The 27,063-nt window shown below is 42.1% G+C and overlaps 2 protein-coding genes across 3 annotated transcripts in view; both read left to right on the plus strand.

Moving 5' to 3' along the window:
- LOC130486379 (phosphatidylserine decarboxylase proenzyme, mitochondrial-like) overlaps positions 1-14,032 on the plus strand; it is a 27,521-nt gene extending 13,489 nt beyond the window's left edge. The window contains exon 3 of the mRNA XM_056859642.1: positions 13,978-14,032. Within this exon, the coding sequence (XP_056715620.1) occupies positions 13,978-13,992 (15 nt within the window). The 3' untranslated portion in view covers positions 13,993-14,032. The remainder of the gene's footprint in view (positions 1-13,977) is intronic.
- Positions 13,773-27,063, plus strand: part of LOC130486378 (phosphatidylserine decarboxylase proenzyme, mitochondrial-like) — a 20,894-nt gene continuing 7,603 nt past the window's right edge. The window contains exons 1-3 of one of the 2 annotated variants that reach the window (XM_056859640.1): positions 13,773-14,379; positions 16,416-16,581; positions 26,593-26,829. In XM_056859640.1, the coding sequence (XP_056715618.1) occupies positions 14,183-14,379; positions 16,416-16,581; positions 26,593-26,829 (600 nt within the window). In that variant the 5' untranslated portion in view covers positions 13,773-14,182. The remainder of the gene's footprint in view (positions 14,380-16,415; positions 16,582-26,592; positions 26,830-27,063) is intronic. The other variant, XM_056859641.1, reaches the window with a different exon arrangement.

The following is a 27,063-nucleotide window of genomic DNA, read 5'->3' on the forward strand; positions in this document are numbered from 1 at the left end:
CACAAATGTGCTTTTACAGGGTGCATGCAGCACCCTCCCAAATGGCTCAGTGGGGAAAAGCGAAAGAGACGGGAGATAGGAAATGGTTTGAGTCCCCCCCTGGTGTTACCCATACTTTGACATTCACTTGTTGATGTCAACACGTTGAGGTTTACCATTTGTAGTAGATAGTGTAGTCACTGAGATTGTATTTGCTCATTCCCTTTTGACAGTTGTGGTGCAATTCTGTCTGCACATTCTGTTTGTGCTTTTCCTCATGGCCATACTCTAATCTAGCAAAACAAAAGGAGGTTGTGAGTAGCTGGCAGCAGTAACAATGATTGGAGTAGATTTCCAGGAGCTTATCCAGAATGATTTTGTGCTCTTTGTACCTTTACCGAAGCATGTTGGAAGCTTACCTGCATGTACAGTTCATGGCCACTGGCATGTACAGTTCGTGGCCAGGAAGGTCCCCCTCCTTTTCTGCATAGTAAATGTTTTCCCTGTGTCCTCTGTATGGGACATGCTGCTAATTATAGTAAAAATACAGATGACACATGTTGCATAGGGAGGGGAGAGACATTCGCAGCTGTTAACGTTTGAGGCAGTTCTCCACAGCGTTTATCCATAGAGGTCATTGGAGCACCTCAGTTTTGCTGTTGTTGTCCATAGCATCACTTGCATTATTCCTTAGTTCATATCAGACTGGTGAGTACAATATCCCTTCCACCTTGTGAGAAGAGACCTTATTAAGAATTTTAGCTTTGGTTTGATTTGAGCTACACAATCAATCAGGTGAATTCATAAACTTGTTTTTTTAAGTTAGATTGTTATAGTTATGGTTTACCCTCCACCCCTTGTTGATAAATCAATAAAGCATACAGTATAGCAGTTCCTCAGTGGAACAGGCTTCCTCGGGATGTGGTAAGCACTCCTTCCCTGGAGGTTTTAAAGATGAGGTTAGATGGCCATCTGTCAGTAGTGCTGATTCTATGACCTTAAGCAGATTATGAGCGGGAGGGCATCTCGGCCATCTTCTGGACATGGAGTAGGGGTCACTGGGGGTGTGGGGAGGAGGTAGTTGTGAATTTCCTGCATTGTGCAGGGGGTTAGACTAGATGACCCTGGTGGTACCTTCCAACTATATGGTTCTATGGTTCTATTCTATGTACTGTCTCACACTATTGCTAGGGATAATCAGCTGAGAAACATTAATTACAATTTTAAAGCTGCCATGCTTGCCTAATACTTGCCTAGTATTGTGTCCGCAATGGCAGCCATTAATTATTAATGTTATGAAACATTCTTTAGAAATAGAAGTTTTTCTATGGGAAAATAAAGCACTGGAAAACTTTCTATTTTTCTGCTCCTTATCTTTGAGGCCCTGAGAAACCTGTGTGGAGAAGAGTAGTTCACTGTTCTTTTAATTTTTTTCTTCCTTTGTTTTGTTTTCATGTACATGTAGACTGAAAATAATATTGTGTAGTAGGGTTCAGAGTGGCTGACTGGAATAGTCTAGAAGTCAGATATAATACATATGCAGGACGACTCAATGAACTTTGGAAAAGCACCAGTTCTAAGTGACATCTAATACTGAACATGTGGAGTTCAGCATGTCGTTTCAGTTTAGCATAGCTCACCACATCGATAGAGGTATTCATAATGTCACAGACTGTATTTGGGCACCTGGCAGATCTCTGAGAAACGCCCTGGCATCTTCAGGTTCGTAGACTTGATTGGCTGATCAAGCATCAGCTGAGGATAGTAGCATAACGTTGACGAATAGTACAGTCTGATTACATAGCATTATTTGCAAAAGGGGCACAGAGTGTAGTAGTAGATACTGTGATACTATAATAACTTCTTGATGGGAGATCCCGACTCACAGAACATGACAGAACAAAAATAATCATTGGAAAACACAATAGGGTAACTCCAAAATCCTAGAATATTGCCTGTATAAAATGAAATATGGTATCTCAACCCAGCTGGCATCCCTGTGTCTTGAATGAAGCTACGCTGATCTGATTCCTCAGCTGCCTTTGCATTGTAGTTGAATTGGAGAATTATTCATTTTGTACAGAAGGGAGCTCTGGTCTGAAGGGGTTTCGTTAACAATGTAGTAAGTGCCTTGACTCCCTAATGCTGGCAATTTTAAAGGTGTCTTTTGGAGCAGATACTTCAGTTTTGGAATACTGTAGAATAACAACATAGGCTTGAGACTGTGTTTATCTGGTTTATTCAAGAATTTGGAACATAACCTGTAATGGAGCTTTTTCAGTTGATGTGTTTTTGATTGATGTATTTTATAATAGTGTTTGTTAATGAAACAATTATATACTGTACAGAATTTGACTTTGACTGGTAGAAACAGGCTACGATAAAGAAATGAGCATGAGCAACATTCAAGAAATAAGCTAAAATGTATAGACCGGCTAACCTGCTTTCAAACGCTGGCTGCCGTTATTCTTCAAGAGCCACGTGTTTTTGACTCTACCTTCTGAGTAATTTTTTTTGAACAAACAGTTACTTGGCAGGATGGTACGTATGTAAGTCTATTCTCATGAAGAAGAGCAACAAAGGTTTAAAATACAGGATCAGTTCCTCTGAGACAAGGTATTGGGAAGGACTTGCTGGTTGCTGCTTTTCAGATCTGCTACCTGCACAATAATGAAGGCTAAAGGTAAAGGTAGTCCTCTGTGCAAGCACCAGGTCATTACTGACCCATGGGGTGACATCACATCACAACGGTTACTAGGCAGACTATGTTTATGGGGTGGTTTGCCTTTGCCTTCTCCAGTCATGTACACTTTATCCCCAGCAAGCTGGGTACTCATTTTGCTGACCTTGGAAGGATGGAATGCTGACCTTGAGCCAACTACCTGAAACCGACTTCTGTCAGGATCGAACTCTGGTCATGAGCAGAGCTTTGACTGCAGTACTGCAGCTTACCACTCTGCACCACAGAACTCTAATGAGGACTAGAAACAGTTAATAGTGTAATTATGTAATACAATACCAGCAAAAATTCATCTAGTACTTTATTTATCTAAAATAATTTGCAAGGTGGCATGCATAAAATAGTATAAAAACAACCATAGCTGCTACCACAGTACTAAAACCTCATTAGTCAAACCTTCTTTGGAATAAATGGAGTTTTTACACCATCTACAGTGAGGTGAATACTGTGAGGGAAGAACAACCCTGGGCCTTCTCAGGCAGGCCATTCTACAGCCTTAGGTTGTTGCAGCAAATGCCCTGCTTCTTATTCTTGATATTTGCATAACAAAGGAATGTGAAGCATGGCCTTGTCTGTGGAATGCAGATCTCATCCGGGATAACATTCTAGAGGAGTAACTGTGATAGGTGTGGTTCATATATGGAGGGGAGTGAAGTGGCAGAGATCTGACATAGAGGATCGTAGGAGATCACATTTTAGAATGTTCCTTTTTGTTAAAAACTCTTTCCAGAATGCCTTCTAAGTACAAAAACCAGCTCAGTGAGCAAAGGGGGAGGCTGTGCTAGTTTTCATTTTGTGTTCAGTTTTTCATGGGAAGGAATATCCAAAGGTGCAATTCATCATCTTTCTGAAGTGGGGCAGTCCATCCTGCCCCCTCAATTTTCTGCATGTATGAAATCGGCCATAGAAAAACTGTGTTATTAAAGACAAACAGATTTCTTGTCTTAAAAGCTTTCACAAGCTAGAGGCCTCATCAGCTGTCGGGAGTCATATCAGGTCTCTCAGGAGAAATATCAGCACACAGATATTGCCAAATCTGCATCTGCAGGTGAGGGGTGAGGAGACTTGTGAGCTGTTGGTTTAAATATATTGGAAATATGTAGGGTTAAGTTGAGGAGGGAGTGTGCAAGGTAGATTCCTGGGAAGTGGAAATGTTTTCCTTTGTTCTGAAGCAAAGATTGCTGTATTCTGGCTGAGCTTGAAAACAATAACGAAATTTCCTAGGCAGAAGGTCCCTCCCCTTCTACAAGGGCTTATAAAAGGGGCCCTGGATAGCGACATCTGTGCAGTTAGAGATGTGCCTAGTTTTGGATTTGAAGAACAGCAGGCAGTGGGGAACTGGTGAGGCCAGCTGGTCATCCAGCCTGAGAGACTGGATCTAAGATTTGCCAGAGTTCCAGCGAACTTATCAGTCTAGGCTGCCACCCATTTGATTTTGGAAAGGTGTTGGGGCCCTGCTCCTGAACAGAGAGAATCTCCCTGGAGACTGGGTATTTAAATATATTTGAATTTAGATTCTTTAAATTTCTACTTTCTTAGTACTGTCTTTCTGGAGTAGAACATACTTTATGTGTGATTCGAGCCTACTTTTGTGCCTTAAAGAGGGGGTGTGGTATGTGCTGGTAATGCGTTATGGCCAGGCTACAAGGACTTCATTGAAATGGTCTGGAAAATGTTATGTTGTGTGTCATAGTTTTCCTTTGGCCGCTGTTGAATGATAACCAATTACATTGTTCAGGAAGCAGATAGAAAATGCTACCCTGTTTAAACTGTTGTATATGAAAGTTTGTTTCAGTATAGAAATTCGGTTCCCAGGCTGAACAGCGCCTGTGTAATTCATGATGTTACAAAGAAGGTTTCGCTTATGAAAGTACTTTCTGAGCAGCCCCTGCTTAAAATATTTTGGGAAGTTAGCTCTTCCAGAGATGACTCATCAGCTGTCCCCATCCTTCTGCTCAGATTGTGATATCTTGTAGACACTGGGCGGAGCAGAGTTGGCAAGCAGTCTGGTGGAAGTGAGAGCGTTGCTATGGGGTTTCTGCCCCCTCCTTCGTTGCTCTTTCTCTTTCCTTTCATGCCTCCTCCCCTTAAGGGAGCATGGTACTATCTATCTTGGTAAAGGCAAGCTCCTTATTACATGAGGCTGGAACGTCCTTAAGAGTTGTCATCCTGAAGTCAGCATAGCTGAAATGTGAGCTGGAAAGGGGGCAGTTTCTGCTTTGTGGCTGCTTTCTTAGAACAAAGTACTGATGGGAACTAGCATGCTGAGGCTGTAATTCAGAAGAATTAGGACTAGTGATTGTGGTTTTTGGAATTTCCCTTCTAGATCTTACTTTGGCCCCTGGCGGCAGCAGCATCAGGTGAATTGCAGATATACATAATGAGTAAAGAGCTCAAGTTACTGTTATGGTAAAGCAGTCTCCTGCTGAGACCGATCAGTCTCCATTTCAACCGTTACATACTTCTGCATCATGTAATATGAGATTTGTCATGTGAGCATTTTGAGAAGGAAAGAAGGATTAACAATGCAGAAAATGTGGTCAGTCTTTCTGTTTTGAATAGGGGTTATAGAAATATACTGTAATGTAACCTGGGAAAGTTGCTACAAATTGTATCTTTTGAAGCAAAACTGCTTTAGTTTTGCTTCTGTAACTCCCCATATGTAGGGTTTGAATAGCTGTGAGGGTTGGTAGGTGATGCACTGTTGAATGTGGCTTGTCATGGCCCTTAAGTTGTCCATCTTAATGCAAAGATGGGAGTTGTGGGGTAACTCTTTCCCAGGGTGCATTAATTTGTTTGTTTTTAAAGAAACATTTAGTAGATTTAATGTAAGTTGCTTTCTACGGTACTGAGCTCAGAAGTGTATGTTGATAATTCAGTATACACAGTTGCTGTTGTAATAAATTGTGCACATGGAAATGTTCACAGATCTGTTTAATATTATTCTAGTAAAGCTGGGGTTTTTTTTACAATGTGGAGTGCTGATGATTCCCCATTTATTCATATGGAAAAAAATTTCTTCAGATTATTCTAACAGAAATTTAAAAAATGGCCAAAGAGCCTGAAATGGCATTTGATCACATTGGCATTTTTCATAGCTGTGACTCAAGTGATGGCATTTAAGTAAAATGTAGTGGTTTTATACGGTACTGAATGTTAAAAAGGAAGATATTTTAGAAAATCTGCTTTGGGCTGTATTCAGACATGACAAGGGGAAATGTGCACAGCTTGGACATTTTGTCACATTTCCGTTTCTTCTCGTGATGAGAATTGCTGTTCAACATTAATTCTGTAACAGATGTAGAAACTCCAGTTAACTTGAATTAGTTTTCCCAGCCCTAACTAACCAGGATTCTTTGTGTGTGTGTGTGTGTTTGCGTGCGCATGCATATCGCCAAGTCACAGCTGACTGATGGCAAACCCATAGGGTTTTCAAGGCAAGAGACATTCAGAGGTAGTTTGGCATTGCCTGCCTCTGTGACATGACCCTGGTATTCCTTGGAAGTTGCCTATCCAGATACTAACCAGGGTTGACCTTGCTTAGCTTCTGAGAACTGATGGGATCAGGCTAGCCTGGGGCTATCTAGGTCAGGGCAGCCTAGATTAAGCTTTGGTTCAGAATCCTTGAGGGAGGGACTAACTACAATTAACATGTGTGGCTTCATTTATACGTCATGGGTAATCAGAGTTAATGTTTAACCACGTTTCTCAGTGCGAGAATGGAGAGGCATGCTCACAACCCCAGTAATAACCTGGGTTCATGCAGTTGTGTCACTTCTGAATACAGCTTTTAGAGGATACAAGTGGGGGCCTGCAAGACTTGGGTGGGGGTAAAATCCCATCTCCCCCCCCTCCATCATGGCTCCAGGCTCCACCGCCCAGTGATAATAGCTGGAAACTACTCTGAGTCCAGAGAAGCTCCCGCCGTCCTCCATCACCAGGCCCAGAGCCTCTCCCAGTGTTCCGCCATGGCAGCCAGGCCTGGAGCGGTTCTCAGAATGCTCCACAGTGGCAGCTGGGCCAGAAACGTCTCCCTAACTGGACACAGAACTGCTCTTGACATCCACTGCTGTGGCTGCTGGACTTGAAGCTGCCCCCAGCGTCCTCAGCCATGGCAGCCAGGCCTGGTCTGGATGTCTGCAGTGGTGGCAGCTGCCAGCTCAACCAGTAAATGCATTGTCTGCATATTCACAGAAAACACTTTCTTTATTTGCGGGGGGGGGGGGTTTAAACCTGCAATGCATTTTTTGAACTTTTCAGATTTTTTTTGCAAATCTGGGGAGTACCCCAAGTTTGAAAACAAACAAACTGTTTAGCATTGGTGTGGTCCCAATCCGCAGTTGTAGGTATCTGCAGATAGGGGCCATATGGCCTTATTAGATATACAGATTGGATATTAAACTTCTCTCGTATCTAGTTTTGGAATCAAATTTTGTGAAAATCTCAAAGAGTTTACTTTAAACCTGTTGCAATGTTGATGATTATTGGCAGTGATTGTGTGAGAATGTGTGAGTAAAAAGTAAACTACTTATTCATAGAAAATGTTTTGAAGTTCTGTAAACAGGATTCTGGATTCCTCTCAGCCCCCTCCCCCTTTCTGTTTGTCTTTAAAAATTATGTAGGGTGTCAGGTTCAGTATATCTCTTCTGAGCATGATTCACTCATGGGATCACTCATTCTTGCAGACTGATCATTCAGAAGCCTCTGACAACGATAGATTGGTTGTTCTGCAGCATGAATAATGATGGGGGTCAGTAGTATTTGAATTTGACTCTTTTCCCCCTGGGTAAAGATACTTAGCCCTGACCTGGATGGCCCAGGCTAGCCTGATCTCGTCAGATCTCAGAAGCTAAGCAGGGTCAGCCCTGGTTAGTATTTGGATGGGAGACCACCAAGGAAGGCCAGGGTTGCTATGCAGAGGAAGGCACTGGCAAACCACCTCTGTTAGTCCCTTGCTGTGAAAACCCCAAAAGGGGTCGCCATAAGACGGCTGTGACTTGACTGCACTTTACACACACACACACACACACACACACACACACACACAAAGTTCCTTAACTTATTTGAGAAATCTTGGCGCTTTCATTCTTTGCTTCCCTTCTTCTCAGAATTTCCTTTTTCTATTGTGAGTTTCTAACTCATTTTCCAGTTGAATTAATAACATGTGTATGAAGTAACATGTCTATTTGCACTGCATTCTTTAATAAGGAAGAGAAGATTATTGTCCCTGTCTTGTTTGGCTTTCCATCTGTAAAGAATGGCCACATTTTTCCTTAAACCAACAGATTTCTAATTTGAGATAAAGGAAATTGCAGGAAGCCATTGTTAGGGGAAGGCAGAGAGAATACTGATTCTCTAGATGCAATTTTCTGTAAGAGCCAAAATGGCTTTGGGTTGCATACTTGTCACAAGATATTTTCACAGCGCTGCCTCAGAAAGCACGTGAGCTCTCTAGCAACATTTCAGCAAGTCTTAGACATAAGAACATAAGAAAGGCCCTGCTAGATCAGACCAAGGCCCATCAGGTCCAGCAGTCTGTTCACACAGTGGCCAACCAGGTGCCTCTAGGAAGCCACAAACAAGACGACTGCAGCAGCACCATCCTGCCTGTGTTCCACCGCACCCAAAATAATAGGCATGCTCCTCTGGTACTAAAGAGAATAGGTATGCAGCATGACTAGTATCCATTTTAACTAATAGCCATGAATACCCCTTTCCTCCATGAATATGTCTACTCACCTCTTAAAGCCTTCCAAGTTGGCAGCCATCACCACATCCTGGGGCAGGGAGTTCCACAATTTAACTATGCGTTGTGTGAAAAAATACTTCCGTTTATCTGTTTTGAATCTGTCACCCTCCAGCTTCAACAGATGACCTTGCGTTCTAGTATGGGAGAAGGAGAATAACCTCTCCCTGTCCCCTCTCTCCAAACCATGCATAATTTTATAGACCTCTATCATGTCACCCCTTAGCCGCCTTCTTTCCAAGCTAAACAGCCCTAAGCCTCTTAACCGCTCCCCATACGACAGTTGCTCTAGTCCCCTAATCATTTTGGTTGCTCTTTTCTGAACCTTCTCAAGCTCTGTAATATCCTTTTTTAGGTGCGGTGACCAGAACTGTACACAGTATTCCAAGTGTGGTCTCACCATAGATTTATACAAGGGCAGTATGATATCAGCAGTTTTATTCTCTATTCCTCGTCTAATTATGGCCAGCATGGGCTATCCACTACCACCCCAAGATCCCTTTCTTGATCTGTCGCTGCCAGCACAGATCACATCAGTGTATATGTGAAGTTGGGATTTTTTGCCCCAATATGCAACACTTTAGACTGTTGATGATTCCTAAAGAGCTGGTGAGAAAGATCTGTGAGGGAATCCAGAGGAGGACCATGTGCTTATTTTTTAGACAATTTCCTCCCAAAGATTCTCAGGGTGGTACACTACAAGTTAAAACATAGTTGCATCATATCTAATAGCCAAGTATGCCCACCCCCAAGCAGATACAAAAAATCTGCTAAGAGAACACAAAACGCTAAGATGTGCATTTGTACAAACCCAAAGGAAAACCCCATGCCTACAGAAAAATATGAGAAGTGTTCTTAAAAAGTACATAATTGGAGGGAGAACTGCAAGTGGTATTTTGGGTTACTGTGGCAACCCAAAATGGTGCTCAACAACAATAATAATTTTATTTGTACCCTCCCCTCCCCCAGCAAAGCCAGGCTCAGGACGGCTAACATCATAAAACAACATCAATACAAATACAATACGATTTAAAATCACTACTCACCTAACAATCTTCTCCTGACGGCACCTAAATACTCCACTTCAGGGAGGATTTTTTCAGGTGGCCATATATATGCCCAATATCGATATCCTCAATGGGGGGTGGGGGTGGAGGATGGAGATGCAAAAACATGGGGACAAAAGAAGTACGTGTGTGGGGGAAGCAGGACTGGAGAGAAAAATGTGGGGGAGGAGAAACCACAGGGGTTGTGCAGAGGGAGGTGAGTGACTGCAAGAAGGAAAGACTGGAGGAGAGGTTGAGCAAGGGGATGGGGAGAAAGATTAGGATCCAGTGGAGGGAGAAAGTGGAGATAGTGCAAAGGGATGTTGGGGAAATGGAGCTGGGGCAAGAGAAACCACCAGAGAAAGAAATGGGGTTCCCTCTCCTTTGTCTTGTCAAAACCATCTAAAAAGCACAGGGGAATAAACTTTAGTAGGCACTACACATTTTTTCAGAGGAAAAAGAAAACACCTTCAATTAAACTAAATTGATGCTCATATTTTGTGTATCTGATGAAATGGGTTCTGACTAATGAAAGCTTAGAACAAAATGAATATGCTAGTGTTTACATTACAACGACACTTACCGATTGTTCATGGCTGCAGCAGATTAACATGGTTACTTCTTTGGAGTTAATGGTTATGGATTCATTCTCCCAAATAGCAGTTAAGATAGTAAACCTGTTATTTGACTATATTTGAGGTGCAGATTGGGACTCAAATCGTTCCATGTTCCTTTATAAAAGAAATTACCTGCTCATAGCAAACCAGGTGTAAGGGAGAAGATTCCTAGCCTAACTTTGTCCCTAATGTGCCAGTTCTCTAGGAGAGTAAGGCTGTATCAAATTTACCAAGGTACTCATATCAAGTCTAATACTTAATGCTTTGTTTCAGACTGATATAATCCTAGTCCTTTTACATTGCTTATCAGATGTCTTATTTTATTGGTTGCATTGACTAGACTGTGGAATGACCCAGTGAAATTGATTGGCAGTAGATTCAGGACAGGAAAAAGAAAACACCCCTTCACACAATGTACAATTACTTGTGGAATTTGCTGCTGTAAGCTATGGCAGTGACCTATACTTATCGCTCTTAGAAGGAATTAGACATTAATGGAGGATAGATCGATTAATGGCTCTTAGCCATGATGGCTTAATGAAACCTCCATGTTCATAGACAGAGTACCTCTGGATAGCAGCAACTAGAGGATTACAGAAGAGGGAGGGCTTCATGCTATGCTGTGGGCTTCTTAAAGGCATCTGGTGAGCTGCTGTAGGAAGCAGGATGCCACATTACATGGTCCAGTGGTCTAATTAGTAAAACCTTTCATGTATTCTTACATTATTTTGAGCAAGAGAACATTCTTCTGGATTGTGCTTATTGATAATAGCAAGGAGATGGAGCCTAGGATGCCAGAGTATCTTTCTTGGTCCAGCCCTGCTAAACCATGCAAGTAGAAGAAAGGAAAGACCTTCTGCCTGAACTAAGCTAGTGCCCTTTTGTAGGCATCTTATGTTCTATGTACGTCAGAATTACTGCTATCTGGAAACTGTATTGTGTGACGCTTTCAGCATAGTGGAGCAACGTCAGAGACTTTTCTCTTGGCAGGTGTGGGGTGCACATTTAGACATGTTTAATTTTGATGTTATTAAAACAAATTGAAATGTGCCTTGGAAGGGTGATTTTTCTCTGGGCTTTTCTGCGTGGAAAGTAAACGTGGAGGAGGTTTCTGAAGAGAAAGCTGGAAGAAGAAGGGCTGAACAAATTCCTTGAGTGTGGGAGCCCCTGCATGTCAGGAATGCAAGGGGAAGAGCATCAGACCTGGAGCCATTGTTCCAGCTTCTCTGGATCTGGCCTCTTCCACCAGGGGCTTGAAAGATCAGCCTGCTTTTTTCACGAGCCTGGAGAAAGAACCTTCCTTGATTCAGCAAAGAATCATTGCAAACTTCAGACCAAACTATACGAGATGGGAAGATCTATGTGTATTTTATTCCCTTGTTCTCCTATTCACATATAAAATGCAGAGCAGAGATCTATTTTTAACAGAAAATGAGCTGTGGGGTGAGGAGAGCTAAACTGTGCTCCCTCTCCTTACCTTGTGGCACTCGATTGTTGTGGCACTTCATTACTCCAGCCTGTCTCCTTTCCAGAATTGGACCTGGACTTGGAGAAAATACTTAAAACAACAAAGGGTGGTGAGGCAAGGAGAACACATGTTTAATTTTCTGCTAAAAATAGACCCCCTATTCCCTGTGTTACATGTGAGTGGGAGAACAGTTGCATTAATATGTGGCTCCTGTCATTTCTGGCTTGCCCCCTAAAGGTCCGTTTACAGACATTCCTAATGTACTGGCAGGAACTTCTGCATCACCACAGACAATAGAGCTCAGTCATTCCTGGTTCAGCAAACTGCACGTCCCAGTGACTACTAGTGCTTCAGCCCCTAGCCAATATAACAGGCTGCCACAGGCTCATTACCATGACTTTTGTTACTGTTCTGATAAGACATACAACAATGGTTGTTGTGCAACTGCTAGGCTATGCAGTCTCTCAGTCCTGGGTTTTGCTGGGATTGGGGAGACTGGTATATGTTTGTTTGTGTGTATGGTGCAGATGTAGTCTTTAATGCAGACTTCTGATAATCCGTGTTGTATTTGGTGATTTTGTTGATAGTTACTAGCAAAAGTATTTGATTTTAAAGATTTACCTTCTGTCTTCTGCTTAGTGCATTTGATGGCCTTCCCTCTGAATCTCTTCTTTGGATCTTTCAGACAGAAGAAGAGAGGCGATATTTGGACAGTAGAAAGAACATGAGATGATATATTTGCAAAAACTGTTAAGGTGTCTGGATGGGCATGTGGGCAGATATAAGTGCATAACAATATTATTCTACTGTCTTCTAAATACAGAATTACAATAAAGACTGTTTTGATTAAGGGCTAGATTGAGGGCTAGATTAAGAATTCATTCTATGTAAGCCCCATTGAAATGAATGCTCTTTCATTAATGGTTATGGAACAATCTCCCCAGGGAAATGCACCGGACTCCTTCACTTTCAATCTTTAGGAGGTAGTTGAAGACTTTTTTTAAGGATTGCATTTGGTTCTGTTAACTAGTAGTCCTGAGTTGTGATTTTAAATTTTGGCTTTCATATTTTTAACGTATTTTATTGTATGTGTTTTATTTATTTTGTAAGCCTCCTTGAGCTTCATAAGGAAGAAAGGCAGATAATAAATGTCCTAAATAAATAAATTAAAATAACTCACATTCACTTCAGCGAGGCTGTACAGGAGAAATTGGTTCTGTGTTAGTTTGCAAGTGGTGATGAGGATATTTATGTGGAAGTAAGTTTCACTGACAATGGGCTACATTCAAGTATACATGCTGCATGAATTTCTGGAATTAGAAGTATTGATAATCATTGGAAAACTTTGATACCTTTACCAAGTTTTTAAAAAAAGGCTTTGCTGTGAGCATGTAATGCCAGTCCAATATTTTCTTTCCAAAATAAGTAAGCACTTTAATATTGCTGGGGTATAAATAATTAAGCCAAACAGCTTTGCCTACATCTTTGTCACCAAATGATCTTTCGTGGTTAAAAACTTCACATTGCTTTGCTGCTAGCTTGATAATGAGGACAAACATGGGCAGGTTTATTTTTTGCTGCCTTGTGTCCTCTTTGTTTGCACCGTCCTCTATCTGTTACTATCTTGGTCTAGTGAACAGGAGAACTCAAAGATTACCTGGTCAGAGGATTTAATCTGCAGTCTTTCAAGAAGGAGAGAAAAAGCCTCCCACTGCAGTCTTTCAAGAATGAGAGGGAAAACCTCCATGCATTTGTGTTGCAAAATAGGTTCAGTATTGGGGTACTTGGGCATATTAAAATGTATTGATGTTCTGCTTTCTCAGTCCGTTTCTTAAGCTGCTGCTGCAAGATCTGATTCTGCAATATGTTTACAGCCTCTGTTTGTTCCTAGCTGTGCAGCAAAGAACAGCTGGATTCCAGAGGCTAGGTGATAGCTCTTCCTGTTGTCCAGGGTGGGAAGTGGGCTCCCTCCCCTTATAGGATACGTCTTAGCTGGGCAGTGTGGGAAGGAAACGGCTCTCTGGCAGTGTGACTGCTGCATGCAGACCAGATTGCACAGCAGCCTAGGAGTGATGAAGCCGTAGCTACTGCAGTGCAGAGTCGAAGCTGGGAATTACCTCTCTCCCTCCCCCCTCTCCTCTCAGCCTCGCTTGCATTCCGCCCGGCTCTTGGGAGAGATGTGTGAAGCTATGGAGCTGTGTTTCTGACAATAGTGCATCAGTACCCAGCAGCTCAAGATTCGTTGGAGGGCCCCAGCTTTGATGGCAGCCCCTGGCTGAAGTGGTCCCTCACAAAGCAGGGCTTGTGTGTGGGAAACGCTTGGTTTTTGTCTCTGCAGAAGGATGCTGAACTATGACACAATGCCTGTTTGTTTGCAATAGCTGAGACCATCATAAAGAGGGCAAGAGACAGGGGCAAGTCGGAGGAAAAGCCAGCGGGGAAAACTGGCAGCTGTGACAACGCGTCTTTCCTCTTTTGCCGAAGTGAGTGAGGGAAGGGAGGCAGAAAAGAAGAGAGAGACTGAGACTTACAACCGACGATGTGTCAGTCAAACACCCTGCAGGGACCAGAACTGCATTCAGGGAAATGGTGAGATGCTGCAAAGCTTTATCTAACCCTCCTCCCTCTTGCTGCAACCTCCACAAAGTTAAAATTCATGTCCGGAGGCTGCGTGCAGGGAATGGTGGCAGCGGCAGCTGTGCCGGGGAGCAGCACCCACAGCTGGAAAATCCAGGCCCGGCTGGCTTTGCTGGGGCCACCCAAAGTAGGAGAGCCCGTTTCAGGTACTGTCTAGCATATATTTTGCTTTGCAAGAAGGTGGTAGAGGGAGGGCAGGGGAAAAAGGCAGCTGTCCGCAAAGCCTTTGTTTGGCCCAATTAGTTTAAATCTCTTGATTGGCAAATGAGGAGGGGGTGTTGCATTATAGTCAGTGAAGGTTCTTTTGCATCTAATTTGGGTAGTGGGGAAAGAAGAAAACATTGCGGGTGGTATTCTTAAGCAATAAGGCCATGCAGTGGGAAGCACGGATGTTTTACGGTAAGCTGCCAGGCTGCAGCTTTGTAGGGATTGGCCCGTGACTGTCTGCAGTGAAAGGGGGGCGATGGAGGCAAGAGTGGTACCATGTCCTCTGAGCTTTTGGCAGTGCCCTCTGCCAGTGGGGTTTGGCAGTGAGAAGGTTAGCTCTATGCCAGATATTCCCTTTAACACCAATTTTTTCCTTTACCTTCACCCTGCAAAGCTAATGATATTTATCCTTCCGACCTTGGCTCTTCTGTAATATGGCTGTATAAGAGGGTTGAGTCTTCAGGGGCCTCTCTATTAAACAAAAGTGGTCATATGTGCCTTAGCTTCCACTCTTGACCTGTATTCTTATCAGAATGTGTTGGCGGAGCTTCCCTAAGGTTCCTTTACTCTATTCTTAGAAGGAAGTGAAGAGATAGCTTCTACAGAATAAGTTATTTCTTTTTTGACTTGGGTTGTCCCTTCCATAAACAGAGCTATGTGCAGGCCAGAATCAGAATTTCCAGGTGAGATCAAAGGGACTGAATTAAGTACTCTGGCCGTGGACAGGTAGAGGCTTATTCAGTTCTGGCTTCAAAATTTCAGTCATCAAACTAAAAATGTAGAGAAGAATAGTCCCATAGAATAGAACAAATGGAATTTTTTCTAGTGGTATTTTCTTTTGTTTTATATCGTCCAAAACTTGCTATGGAGGCCCAAGGGAATGGATCTATCTTCTGGTGCTTAACAGCAGATGAGGTAACATTTAGGTGAGGGTCTTTCAGTCTATCTGAATGGACCCTGATTTAGTATAGTTTAGTTGCCTGTACTCACAGGTCATCTTTTGACTTTGGTATTGGACTGCCACTTCAGAGGACATGTATTTTCGCTCTGGTTTTAGTTGTTTTAATGATGTTTTTAGTGGTCAGTTTTATTGGTTTTAAAATGTAATTTTATTATGTGTTTCAATTTGTTAGCTGCCTTGGTGGCTCTCATAAGGGCAGAAAGGCAGGATATACATTTTGTGAAACAGAAATAAGGGCCTCTCAGTTGTTGCCTGTTGAGAGCAAGCAGGTATGTCAAACCTGCTAGTTCCTAGGAGGGTAGCTGTAGGATCCATTCCTGATTCAACTCGGTACCTGCTACAGCTTAGTTACTACGAGCTGAGTAGTTTTCTAGCATTAGCAACTTCTGTTCCAATCCATCATTGGTATTTTCCTGAAGAGGTTGCCCTGTTTTCAGAGTCAAGCAGAAAGATTCCTCTTTATATAGGAGTGGATAGTGAATTACTGTCTGCAAGGTCCACAGATGCCGAAATAAACAACAGAGGGTCATGATAGACCATTTCATTTCATCCTACCAAAAATATCAGGACCCCTTGAAAGGCTGTCTCCTCTATATATGAATAACACCTTGTATCTAGGTCCCCTTTTTACTGCAGACAAGTTCATGATCTCATGATCTGTACTTCAGCCAGTCTTCTCCTATGGTTCTGAACCAGTTCTTGCTTACTGTACTATTGAATGTGGGAGAAGGCTTTCTTGAGCGGTTCTCAAAAGTACATTGTGGACTAGATAGATCAGTTCATGGTAAAGACTGTCTTGTTCCTGTTGAAAACAACAATAGGCTCCAGATTATGAGGCTAATGTTCTGTGCCATGTTTAGAGTTCTTCTGTTTCTGGTGGCACTAGCCTGTTATTTGGGAAGAGAGCATGAGAATCAACTAGTCCAAAGATATAATTCAGACTGACCAATCTGGTGATGCTTGAACTGGAGTTGGCTGACCATCTTGTGTGTGTGTATGTGTGTGATCCTACAGGTTGCAATTTCCCCAGCTGGCCCTGAGGCGGAGGTTGGGCCAGCTGAGCTGTATGTCTAGGCCTGCTCTGAAACTTCGTTCTTGGCCTCTGACTATTCTCTATTATCTTCTGCCTTTTGGTGCTCTTAAACCCTTGACCAGAGTGGGATGGAGGCCTATGAGCAGGGTAAGTGTTTGAAGGTTTGTACTGGGCTTTGTGATGCCTTATCGTGAAGGAGGAGGGTGGCTATTAGCAAAGGGAAAAGACCAAAGCAGAGCTGACATGTGGTGGACATAGAAGACAGGAAGAGATTGTCCCTCTTCCCCAATATTTTGAGTTTTTCTGTCTGTAGCAAAGCTTCTGTGCATGATAAATTTTTCTGTCAAAGACAGGCAAAATTCTAGTGGTGGAGAGTTTCGTATGCTCGCTTGACATCTCACCATCCACAAGAAGGAATGGTGCATAGATTCAGATACTAGGGAGAACTGGGTCTCAGGAATGCCGAGCTGCATTTCTTGTGTGGAGGAGGGTGGAGATTTCTTCCCACATTATTCATGGTTGGAATTCAACTGCAGAGATCACAGTTCAAGGCAACAATCCTTGTTGGGTGCTTTGGCATTTGGAAACCTTTAACTTTGTATATGTTTCAAGCACACTTTGAACCCTTGTATGCAGACACAACTACCTCAGGCTTCTAGAGATGTTTGTTTTCTGTTCAGCTGCATTACACTAAAGAACACAATCAACTTGAAAAGTGATACATTTTGTAAAAAAACCAAGAACCTGTCTATGCTCAAGTCATTCTGGCTTGTGTTGTTGTTTTGAATACATTTTTGTAGGGCCAAAGACTTTTATTAGGCAGGAGAGGTACCATTGCAGCTATCTAGCTTTTCTCCCTTTTCTTCATCCTAGACAAGGATAATGTGAATGGTACAGCTGAAAAAAAAGTAACTAGCTTGATCTTCACAATGTCCCTTGGCCATTTGTTCTTATACAACGTCTTATTTTTTTAACTTGCTTTCTTTGTTCCATCAAGTAACCACAGAGAATACTGTGAGACAGAAAGGAAGCAGAGAATTTGTGTGTTGCGTGTGTCATTTCCCCCCAGTTTTTTTTCCAACGAGCTCAGGGTGGTGCATGTGAAATTCTCTCATTGTATCATCACAGTCATACTGCAAAGGAGAATAATCATACTGAGAAAATTTCTGTCTCTGTCTTCTCCCCTGCCCTTCGTTAGCACTGTCTTCTTTTCTTGGCTGACTATATTTGGATCCTTCTGTTTTTCCTTTTAGAATCTATATTAGGTACTATTTTTGTTGCCGTTGCCTGGATTTTTCAGGAAACACCACAACAGACCTTACTAGAGGCATGTTCACTGCTGAGTGGAATGAAACTGTTAACTTTTAGGCTCCTTTGGGTGTATCTGTTTTCCTACACATTCTACACAGTGCATTGACACTTCAAATTTAAGAGTGTTATTTGCCACTGAAACAGAACTATGAATGAAAAAGGTTTTGCTTTTTGAAAATAAATTTGCAAACAACTGTTTGCTCACTTGCAGCATATCAACAACTGACTGGAATGCTTTGCTTTATAGTCTCCTGTGTGATTTTTGACATGTGAAAGAACAGCTGCCAATAATTTGCAATTGCTAGAGAAGGAGCTTAGCTGAAAAGAAAAGGGGTGTAAAGTACTTAAAATATGCTGGGCTCCTGAATTATTGAGAAATTGGGATGTTTTTCCCTACCTGCTTCTTTGCTTGCAGCCTTTAAAGAAAATGCTGCATTTGTGCACTCAGGATTTTTTGATAATAGATATTTTAAAATTTAGAAGTAATTTTTCCCTATTTTTATTTTTAAAATTCATTATTAGGAGAAATCCCTAAAACCACATACTAAAATGACAAGAATTGAGTGTCTTGTGCTTGGGGAGTAAACTGTAGTGACAGGAGGCTGGTATGTTTATGCCATGAGTACTGTGTGGTTCCAAATTTTCTGCTCACCAGCTGAGAAACCTGGACTCCAGATCCTTCTTCCACCCTAGTAGCAGAGACATTATAGACTGGCCTGACTTCTGTACAGATGACCAAACTGCAGCTGGAGGAGAGTAAATCAAGAATAGTCATGTTAGTTCTTGTTGCAAAACCAGTGAAGTAGACAGCAAAGTTGACTCTGTTCTATGGCATTAGCTTTTCTGGACCAGGATAAATATGTTAATCTTTAAGGTGCCAAAGAACTTTTGGTTGGTCTTTGGGCTGTTTGCCTATCTGCTCAGTTTGCTATCTGGCTTTGAGCATCCATCCATTAACCATGATGGAGGATGGACACAGAGCTCTCTTACAGTGCATTCCTAAGGAGAGTTACTCCAGTCTAAGCCCGTTCATTTCAATGGGCTTAGAGTGGAGTAACTCTCCTTAGGAATGCACTGTTAGTTGTGTGGAATGACAGTGAGATCTACAGCTAAAGGGGTTCTTCACTGTAGCACCCATGTTGTGTCTAATGCAGTGTTTGCTTTGTACTGTTGATTGGTACTTCGCATCCACTTCACTATAATCCCAGTTTTTGATTTTGAGCTGCTCTTTCTTCCTGCTCAATTTTCTTTTGACTACCACAACAGCAGCAACTCAGTAAACGTTCTCTGGAGGGTTTTTTAAAAAAAATATTTTAGCTACCTTTCTTTCTATTTGTTTGCTTTACAGAGAGTCTCTCTTTCTCTCTTTCACTCTTTTAATTAGTTGAGCACCTCTCTTTGTTTCTCTCACACATGGCTGTGATTTTTCTAAACACATGACATCTTTGTGGGGGGAAAAGTTTGTGATCACAGTCCCATATAAGTTGGGAGTACCGAGGAACATGTTTTGTTTGGTGTCAGTCCCTGTCATGCTTATAAGCGCGGAGAGAACCTCCTGCTGTATCAGCCAATCCAGTGGCCCCAGTTTACTTACTTATTTAAAACATTTGTATCATGCCTTTCCACTTTAGGCCACCGTAGCTTATGAATTGACTACAGGACAAGCAACACAGTTAAAGTGGTATAAGATTACAATACAGAAATTCACAAAGATTAGTTGCCTTCCAGATAAGCTTAGCTTCTTCACACTGAGCTTTAAACATCTAGCCCACATGAGTGAGCCCGCTGGTTTTACAGGCTTTGTGAAAGACCATCTTTGTTTGGTGCTTTGCAAACTGTCTCTGGTAATCTATTCCATAATACAGGGACAGTTAGGTGAAAAGGCCTGGGAACTGACAGAGGTATAAGAATGTGCCACAGAATGGAGGAAGGGCGCAAGAGGAGAAACTCCTGCAAGGGGTGCCAACGAAATGCAAACTACTGCAAGGAGTTAACAAATGGTTTGATACAAGGAGATGCAGTCCCTTCAGATATTTGTTTAAGTATTTATGTCCTGCTTTCCTCCCCAAAGGGGGCTCTAACTGGCTTACAAAAAACTCCGACAAATATCATTAGATAAACAACTGGCAACAAAAAATTATTGCATATGAGCTCCTTGGGGACAGGCTTCATCCCACATCTCAGCAGGAAAGGTAGGGCCAAGCATGCCTTCCCAACTGACTAAGACAGGTCATGCCCAATGGTTTCTGGAACTCAAGGTTTATGCCTTCAGACCACAACAGTGTTCTCCTTTTGAATAACAGGGTTATGATCTAAAGGTGTTTTTTTAGAAATTACCATGGAAAAGCCTCTCAGAGCCCTGACCATCACCTTCTAGTCTAAGAGGATGGATGCTGGAGAGGTGGCCTTTGTAGTCAACCTGAACTGAATTGAGTTTCACCACAATGAGAACTTTGTAGAACACTGCAGCACTTTGGTGACAAACTGCTTGTTGTTCTGGTCTAGGTTGGCTGTTGAAGGGACATTGTCCCTCTAGATACCTAGCTTGCATTCTTCTGCAGCTTGCCAGTTCCTTGAGTGTAGATTTCAGTGGACCAGTCAACATAGCGAGCAAAACTTCCTTCATTCCCATTTGGATGGAGAACGGTGCCCAGGATATTCAGGTTGTGGCATCTCTCCAGGATTATTTGCCCATCTCTTTATAACAGCCGTGACTTTATTAAGAGCTTTGCTGCTGCCACAAATAGCTCTTACTTCTCACTTTTGTGTTGATGTTTAGGATGCCATAAGATTCCTTTTTATTTTTTGGTGCAATGTGGCTACTCCTCTGGAATGAAATAATGAAGGTGGCCTTCCCAGGATCAGACTTACTTCAGAATACAAAATTAAAAATGCTACCTCCTTTTCTACTTTGCAGATACTCATTGCTTTATCTTGCCTAGTTTTGATAGGTGAATGTCAGATTACATCATCCTGCAGAGAAATTTAGGCACATTCCTATGGCCAGGAATTGATCTTCCCTCCTTGTTGAGATATACAGTATCCTCCTCAAGAGCATCAGATACAATCTCATTGCCCTCAACCAATACATATATTATTGTTTCTCTCAAGGCCAGTGTCAACAACAGGAACTGTTCCCCTCATCAGTCCTGGTACCAATGGCAACATCTACAATTCCATACCAACCATAGGCCTTGAGACTTTGTGTGACCATATAGTAGGAGAAACAGTTTCTTCTTCAATAAGTGAAGATCACCACCTCTATGTTTAGCAAAATATGAAGATGACTAAGTCTTGAGGTACAGCTGCCTGTTCCTCAAAAAATGTGGCCTAGTGATGAAATTTCCTCTAGCCCTACCAATGCTCCTGGTGATTTTTAGAGGCATGCATAGGGTACACCAAATACCTTTCCTTATTTAATCATATAGCTTCTAACTCTGTTGTTGAAGTATTATAAGGAAAGAGGTGCCCTCACTCTTGATCCCAGTGGGTAACTTGACATTTGAGCTGTTTTATTTTACCACTGCATTATTCTATCTACCTTCAATTCCCATTGGCCAGAATGATTACCATTTTCTGTGGAAATGTTTTGTTTCCTTGACCCCCTCCCCCCAAAATAAAAAGTTAACTGGCTTATATATTTTAAGAAGTTGCACTTTTTACCTGAGTACTGCATGCCAGAATGCTGATTGAGGCCTAAAGGCCATAGCAGGCTAGACATGTCTGGTCTATGCTGACACGCCTGGCTTCTCTCAACTTTCTTTAGTTCCAGATAATAGATCTCATAAAAAGAACTTGCCATTTGAAAGAACTCTTGAATAGCAAAACTGATGGGACATTTGGAGAGACTCAAAAAGTTGCAGTCTGTGTTTTGGTCTCTTGGAAGAACTTGATGGACAAGCCAGCTTTGGATTTGTTGTGCCCAGCAGTACTGTTCTTCAAGATCTGAGTATCATACTTCTAAGAACTCTTGTCCTTACACATCCTACTAGTGAGATTAATGTTTTCAAGGTTAAACTGTCTTTGACAAAGTGAAAAAATTTGGGTTGATCCAAATGGAGTCCTTGAATTGCACCTTATTTACTTTCTACGAATAGAGAGTGATCATACCAGTTGACCTCTCTATCATCTTGTTCTTGGTACTTTACAGGAGCAAAAGCAGAGGCCTTGAGTCACTGTGCCTAAGCATACCTTCCCCAGTATAAATGGACTCTGATTAATCCTTGTTAATCCTGGCCAGTGGTTGCCCTTTCAGTCCAAGAGTTGTCTTAGACTTTTGGCAGCAACCATGTTCATGTTCTGATATGATTATATTGGGATGTGACCTCTTCTATTTTGGCTTCAACAGACTTAAGAGACTTCAGGCTAGATTACTGAATATTCTGGACATAGAACTATATTCTCCAGTGTATTGGGTGGGGGATAATTCTATTTAATAGCATATTTTTCTAACTATTTGGGTGGTCACTTTACCCACATATTTATTTCAGTGGGGTTGGGAGCCCACTGCTAATTTCTTACTGTGAATGTGGCATTGTCCCCCTTTCAAAGGAGGTATGCACATTTATTTATTTGTCCTAGCCTTCCTTCCTGGTTCACCAGACTTCTCTGGTGGGAACAATTACCTACACCTACCAAGGAGGACAAGAGTACCATGATTGGATTCTTTTCCACAACATCTGTGTACTGAATCTGAAGACTTTGAGGATCTAGTTCTTGTAAATCCTGTCTAGCACTTCAGAAGGGCCTCCTGAACATGAGAAAACTATCCATCAGCAACCCTTACGAGTTAATATTGTGTTGTTCCATTTGTCCAACATCATAACTTGAGCTATTATATACTTATACATGCCCTGACCTGGTTGGCCCAGGCTAGCCTGATCTCGCCAGATCTCAGAATCTAAGCAGGGTCAGCCCTGGTTAGTATTTGGATGGGAGACCACCAAGGAATACCAGGCTTGCTGTGCAGAGGAAGGCACTGGCAAACCACCTCTGTTAGTCTCTTGCCATGAAAACCCCAAAAGGGGTCGCCATAAGTCGGCTGCGGCTTGACGGCACTTTACACACATACTTATACATGCCCTGACCTAGATGGCCCAGGCTAGCCTGATCTCCAACATCCTTATGATGTCCAACATCATAACTTGAGCTATTATATACTTATACATGCCCTGACCTGGATGGCCCAGGCTAGCCTGATCTCATCAGTTCTCAGAAGCTAAGCAGGGTCGGTCCTGCCTAGTACCTGGTTGGGAATACCAAGCAATACCAGGGTCACCCTGCAGAGGAAGGCAGTGGCAAACCACCTCTGTTAGTCTCTTGCCATGAAAACCCTACTTGGTTGCCATAAGTCAGCTGTGATTTGATGGCACTTTTCACACACACACACACACACATACACACACACACACATACATACACTATCTAGTGTTTTGATCTGTTTCTGCCACTTAAGTTGGTCCCTGAATTAGCTGTCTCCTTACTGATGAAGAGTTTCTTCAAGATCTTTAAAATCTGCATCCATCTGTCAAGCAACCTGGCACAGCTTGAAGTTTGTCCCCAACGCTGTTACATTCATTGGATAACAGGGAATAGGCTTTGCATATTGGGAGTTTATTAGGCATTAATCTCTTATCTAGCACCCTTCAGAAAGGACAACATTCTCTTTGTTGTGCTTATACTAAGAGAAGCATCTACATATCCCCTAGAACATTTTCTCAGTGGGTTGTGTCCACAATACTATTTGTTACACTGTTGAGACTCAATCTGTTCTAGCTTATACAGCAGGCATCCTGCTAGGAACATGGTCGTTTTTCCGCCTTGGCAAGGGGCACTTCCATTACTGACATGCAGAGTATGTTTTCTGCATTCGTTACACATTATGCTTTAGATGTGCGCTTGACAGCTTATAAAGCTTTGGGCAGAGCAGTTCTCTATAGCCTGTTTCACTCAGAATGTCAGAACCCTCCTCTAGATAAATCAGCTAACTAATCAACCATATGTTGACCATGAAGACCAAGAAGAAGAAATATAGGTTTTATCATCACACATTTATTGTCTTCCTAGGAGATGAGCTTTCCCACTGACAGCTCTCAGTGTGGTAGGTGTACTGTACTTGCTGTCAGACAGTTTCTAAACGTAAAGCAACTATTAATCAGCAACAGACTGGCCATTGGGGATACAAACCCATACTCTGGAGAGTAAGAGCTGTGGCCCTGTGAATATCTGAACGACACCATTCAGGGGCCCAAGAACATTAGCTTATACCATTAGTGGCTTATTCACCTTCACATTCTCTGATGTGATGGATGCTTCCATGCACTGGCAGTGCTCTTCCCCCATTTACATTGGCCAAACTAGACCATGAAAAGACAAATGGACAGTAAAAACAGAAGCATTAAAACTATTTTTTTCTAGACATTCAGCAATGGATGTAAAGGCTTCCATGTTTCAGCAAAAAAAATTTTTTTCAAAGGGCTATTTCAACATGAAGCTGCTGATTTGACGGTATATAGCTTCAGGAAGCCACAGCCCTCAATTTGCAAGACCTGATCAAGGCTGTTAAAGATAGGATGTTTTGGAGGACATTGATTCATAGGGTTGCCATGGGTCGGAAGCGACTTGACAGCACTTAACACACACACAGCTTTAGTTCAATAAAGACTGAAGACGACTAGCTCTTTAGATAAAAGAATTCTGCATTTTTTATCTTACTTGCCACTTGTAGTCTTGCTGTTACATCTTGTTTGTGTTGGGGTTCTGCAGTGTAATATAACAAAGTTGTGGCGTGTAGTGTTAGGCCTTCTGACCTCTTTTTGAAATAACCCCTCTAACCTTCTGTTTGCACCCTTGTGTGTTTATATACTTCTGCCAGGTAATGTTACAGTTCATGCATCTGCTCAAGTAGATTCTGATTCAGAAAACACCTACCACAGTAAATTAGTTAGTTTTCAAGGTTCTACAAAACACTTTGCATTTTTAGTTACAAGTAAGAAACCTGTTTTCCCCCAGTAGTGATACTTTGCATTTATTTGTATTTGCTATAGTTTTATAGTTTATCAGTCTTGACAAGTAAATCCAAAAAAGTTAATAGTCCATAACATTTTTACTAGTCCACATGACATTTAGTCACTGGTGTGAAAAGGAACCAGCTCTCTTTCAGTTTAGTAAAGTTCCTCCTCTTGGTTTCCTAGTAGCGATTCTAATTTTGCTCAGGTGGCTCAGACATTTGGCTGTTTGCAAAACTGATTGTGTGCATTGTAGTCATCTCCCAAAGTGGTTCCCAGTTGTGTACCCTCAGCATATATTAATCTACTTTTTTGAGAAAAGTATTGGGAAAATTCCAGATGCAGGGCCATTTCCCTACAAAGGAGTGCTGATCCTCTCATTTCCAGGGCACTTCTTAAAAGGGGCTCTTCAGTCCTTTGTGTGCCCCTCTGACTTGGCCTGTAGAAAGATCTCTTGTCTGCACCAAGAGATTGAAGCTGGGTTTATGTTGTGTGTGAATTTGGAATGGATCTAATAGACACAAGATCCTTGTCAAAGGGGATAAAATTGGCTTTCCAAGATTTGTTCTTGGTAAAACCCATCCTGGTTTGTGATGCCTGACTTTTTCTTAAAGACAGAAACAGTTTTATGATTTGTTTCAGTAATTGGCTGTTTCAAAGTTTCCCTTATTCTTTTCCTGGAGGCTTCTTTTATATTCTGTGTCCCTGAAGAGGAATGTCAAGGTTTCCGGATTAACCCCAGGGGATTTAAAGGAATTAGCTACAGCAGTTTCATCAGGCCTTGCTGACTACAGATTATCCCGCTTCATTTTAGTATTTCTTCTGCTGTAGCATAACCCTGCAGAATACAAAACAACGCTTTCCTTGTCATTTTACAGGTGTAGGGACACTGACAGAGGACAGCAGTTAATGTAAAATGCTTTGGTTAGCTGTAAGTGAGGCAGAACTGTTCAATCAGGGACAGGACCAGGCTTCCCCATGGTAGTAACCTTCAATATAATGTGTATAATTTATGTGCATCCATTGGCACAGGTGGTGGTGACTGGAGTAAGGAGGAGGCCTCTGATTAAACCATAGGGTAGTCATCTAACCTCAGGTGTGAACCTGTGACTATCTTGTTGGCATCTGCACATTTGAGTATTGTGATCTATCTGAAATGCACCAACTTTATTTATTTAAATTTTATTTCAAATACTTTGTCCCCCAAAAATCTTAGCCATAGCATCCAGGGCTCTGCGTTGAGGGGGTGGGGAATCTCTCACTGTAACGAACAAGACGTTCTGTTCTGCACCTTTCCCCACATGTTGCAGATTAATTTCCTTTTCTGAAGACAATCTAGTTGGGGTTATAACATGCTTTCACAAACTGTTCTTACTAATTGTTCTAAGCAAGAACACAGAATATGTTATTCCACAGAAAGGCGAGCCCATCAATAAATGCTGAAATGTTGGCAGGGAGCATAAACTTTGTCCTGTAGTATGGCATTTCTGCTCGCCGCTTTCCTTTGTTGGAATGGTTTTCCTACAGTGAGCAGAGAAATGAGTCTTTAAGAAGTATCTTTGTTACCGCAAAAGAGCAGAGGCTGTCAGCTCAATAAATACCTCATGTTATAATTAGTGTTAGTTTGAATGCTTTTCTATCCAGCCTTCCCACCACTGCATATCAATGGAGGGAGCCAGGGGGTAGGACAGGATAGTAAAAAAAATTACTGCTGTCTTTGATCTCTTGCATTTAAAAGCCAAGGGGGGGTTATGATAGTTGTTCAGTTTATATATTGGTAGGGAGGTGGCAGAAGATGTTGTGCAATAGCTCCCATTTTCCCTCCCTCCCCTCTTTTTAGGTTTCCCTATACAAATCTGTGCCAACACGACTACTCTCACGAGCCTGGGGACGCTTAAACAGTGTAGAGCTGCCCACCTGGCTCCGGAAACCTGTCCTCAGCCTCTACATCTGGACATTCGGTGTCAACATGAAGGAGGCAGCTGTGGAAGATCTTCATCACTACCGAAACCTTAGTGAGTTCTTCCGACGGAAGCTTAAGCCACAGGCACGGCCTGTTTGTGGTCTCCACAGTGTGGTAAGTTGCATGGAATGATAGGGCGTTGTCATTGGTTGATTTGCAGAAGCAAGCCTGATCAAAACAGTGCTGCAGATTTTCTACCCTTTGTGCTGTGATTTTTATTGCTGATATTGTGCATGCTCCTTCACGGAGTACAAAAAGACACTGTCCCTGTCCCGAAAGGCATAAAATCTAAATGTTAAGATGAAGAAGGCAACAACAGGAGAAGTGAGCAGTAGTGATGAACAAGAG

Source organism: Euleptes europaea, chromosome 13 (genome assembly GCF_029931775.1).
Source record: "Euleptes europaea isolate rEulEur1 chromosome 13, rEulEur1.hap1, whole genome shotgun sequence".
Taxonomy (NCBI): Eukaryota; Metazoa; Chordata; class Lepidosauria; order Squamata; family Sphaerodactylidae; genus Euleptes; species Euleptes europaea.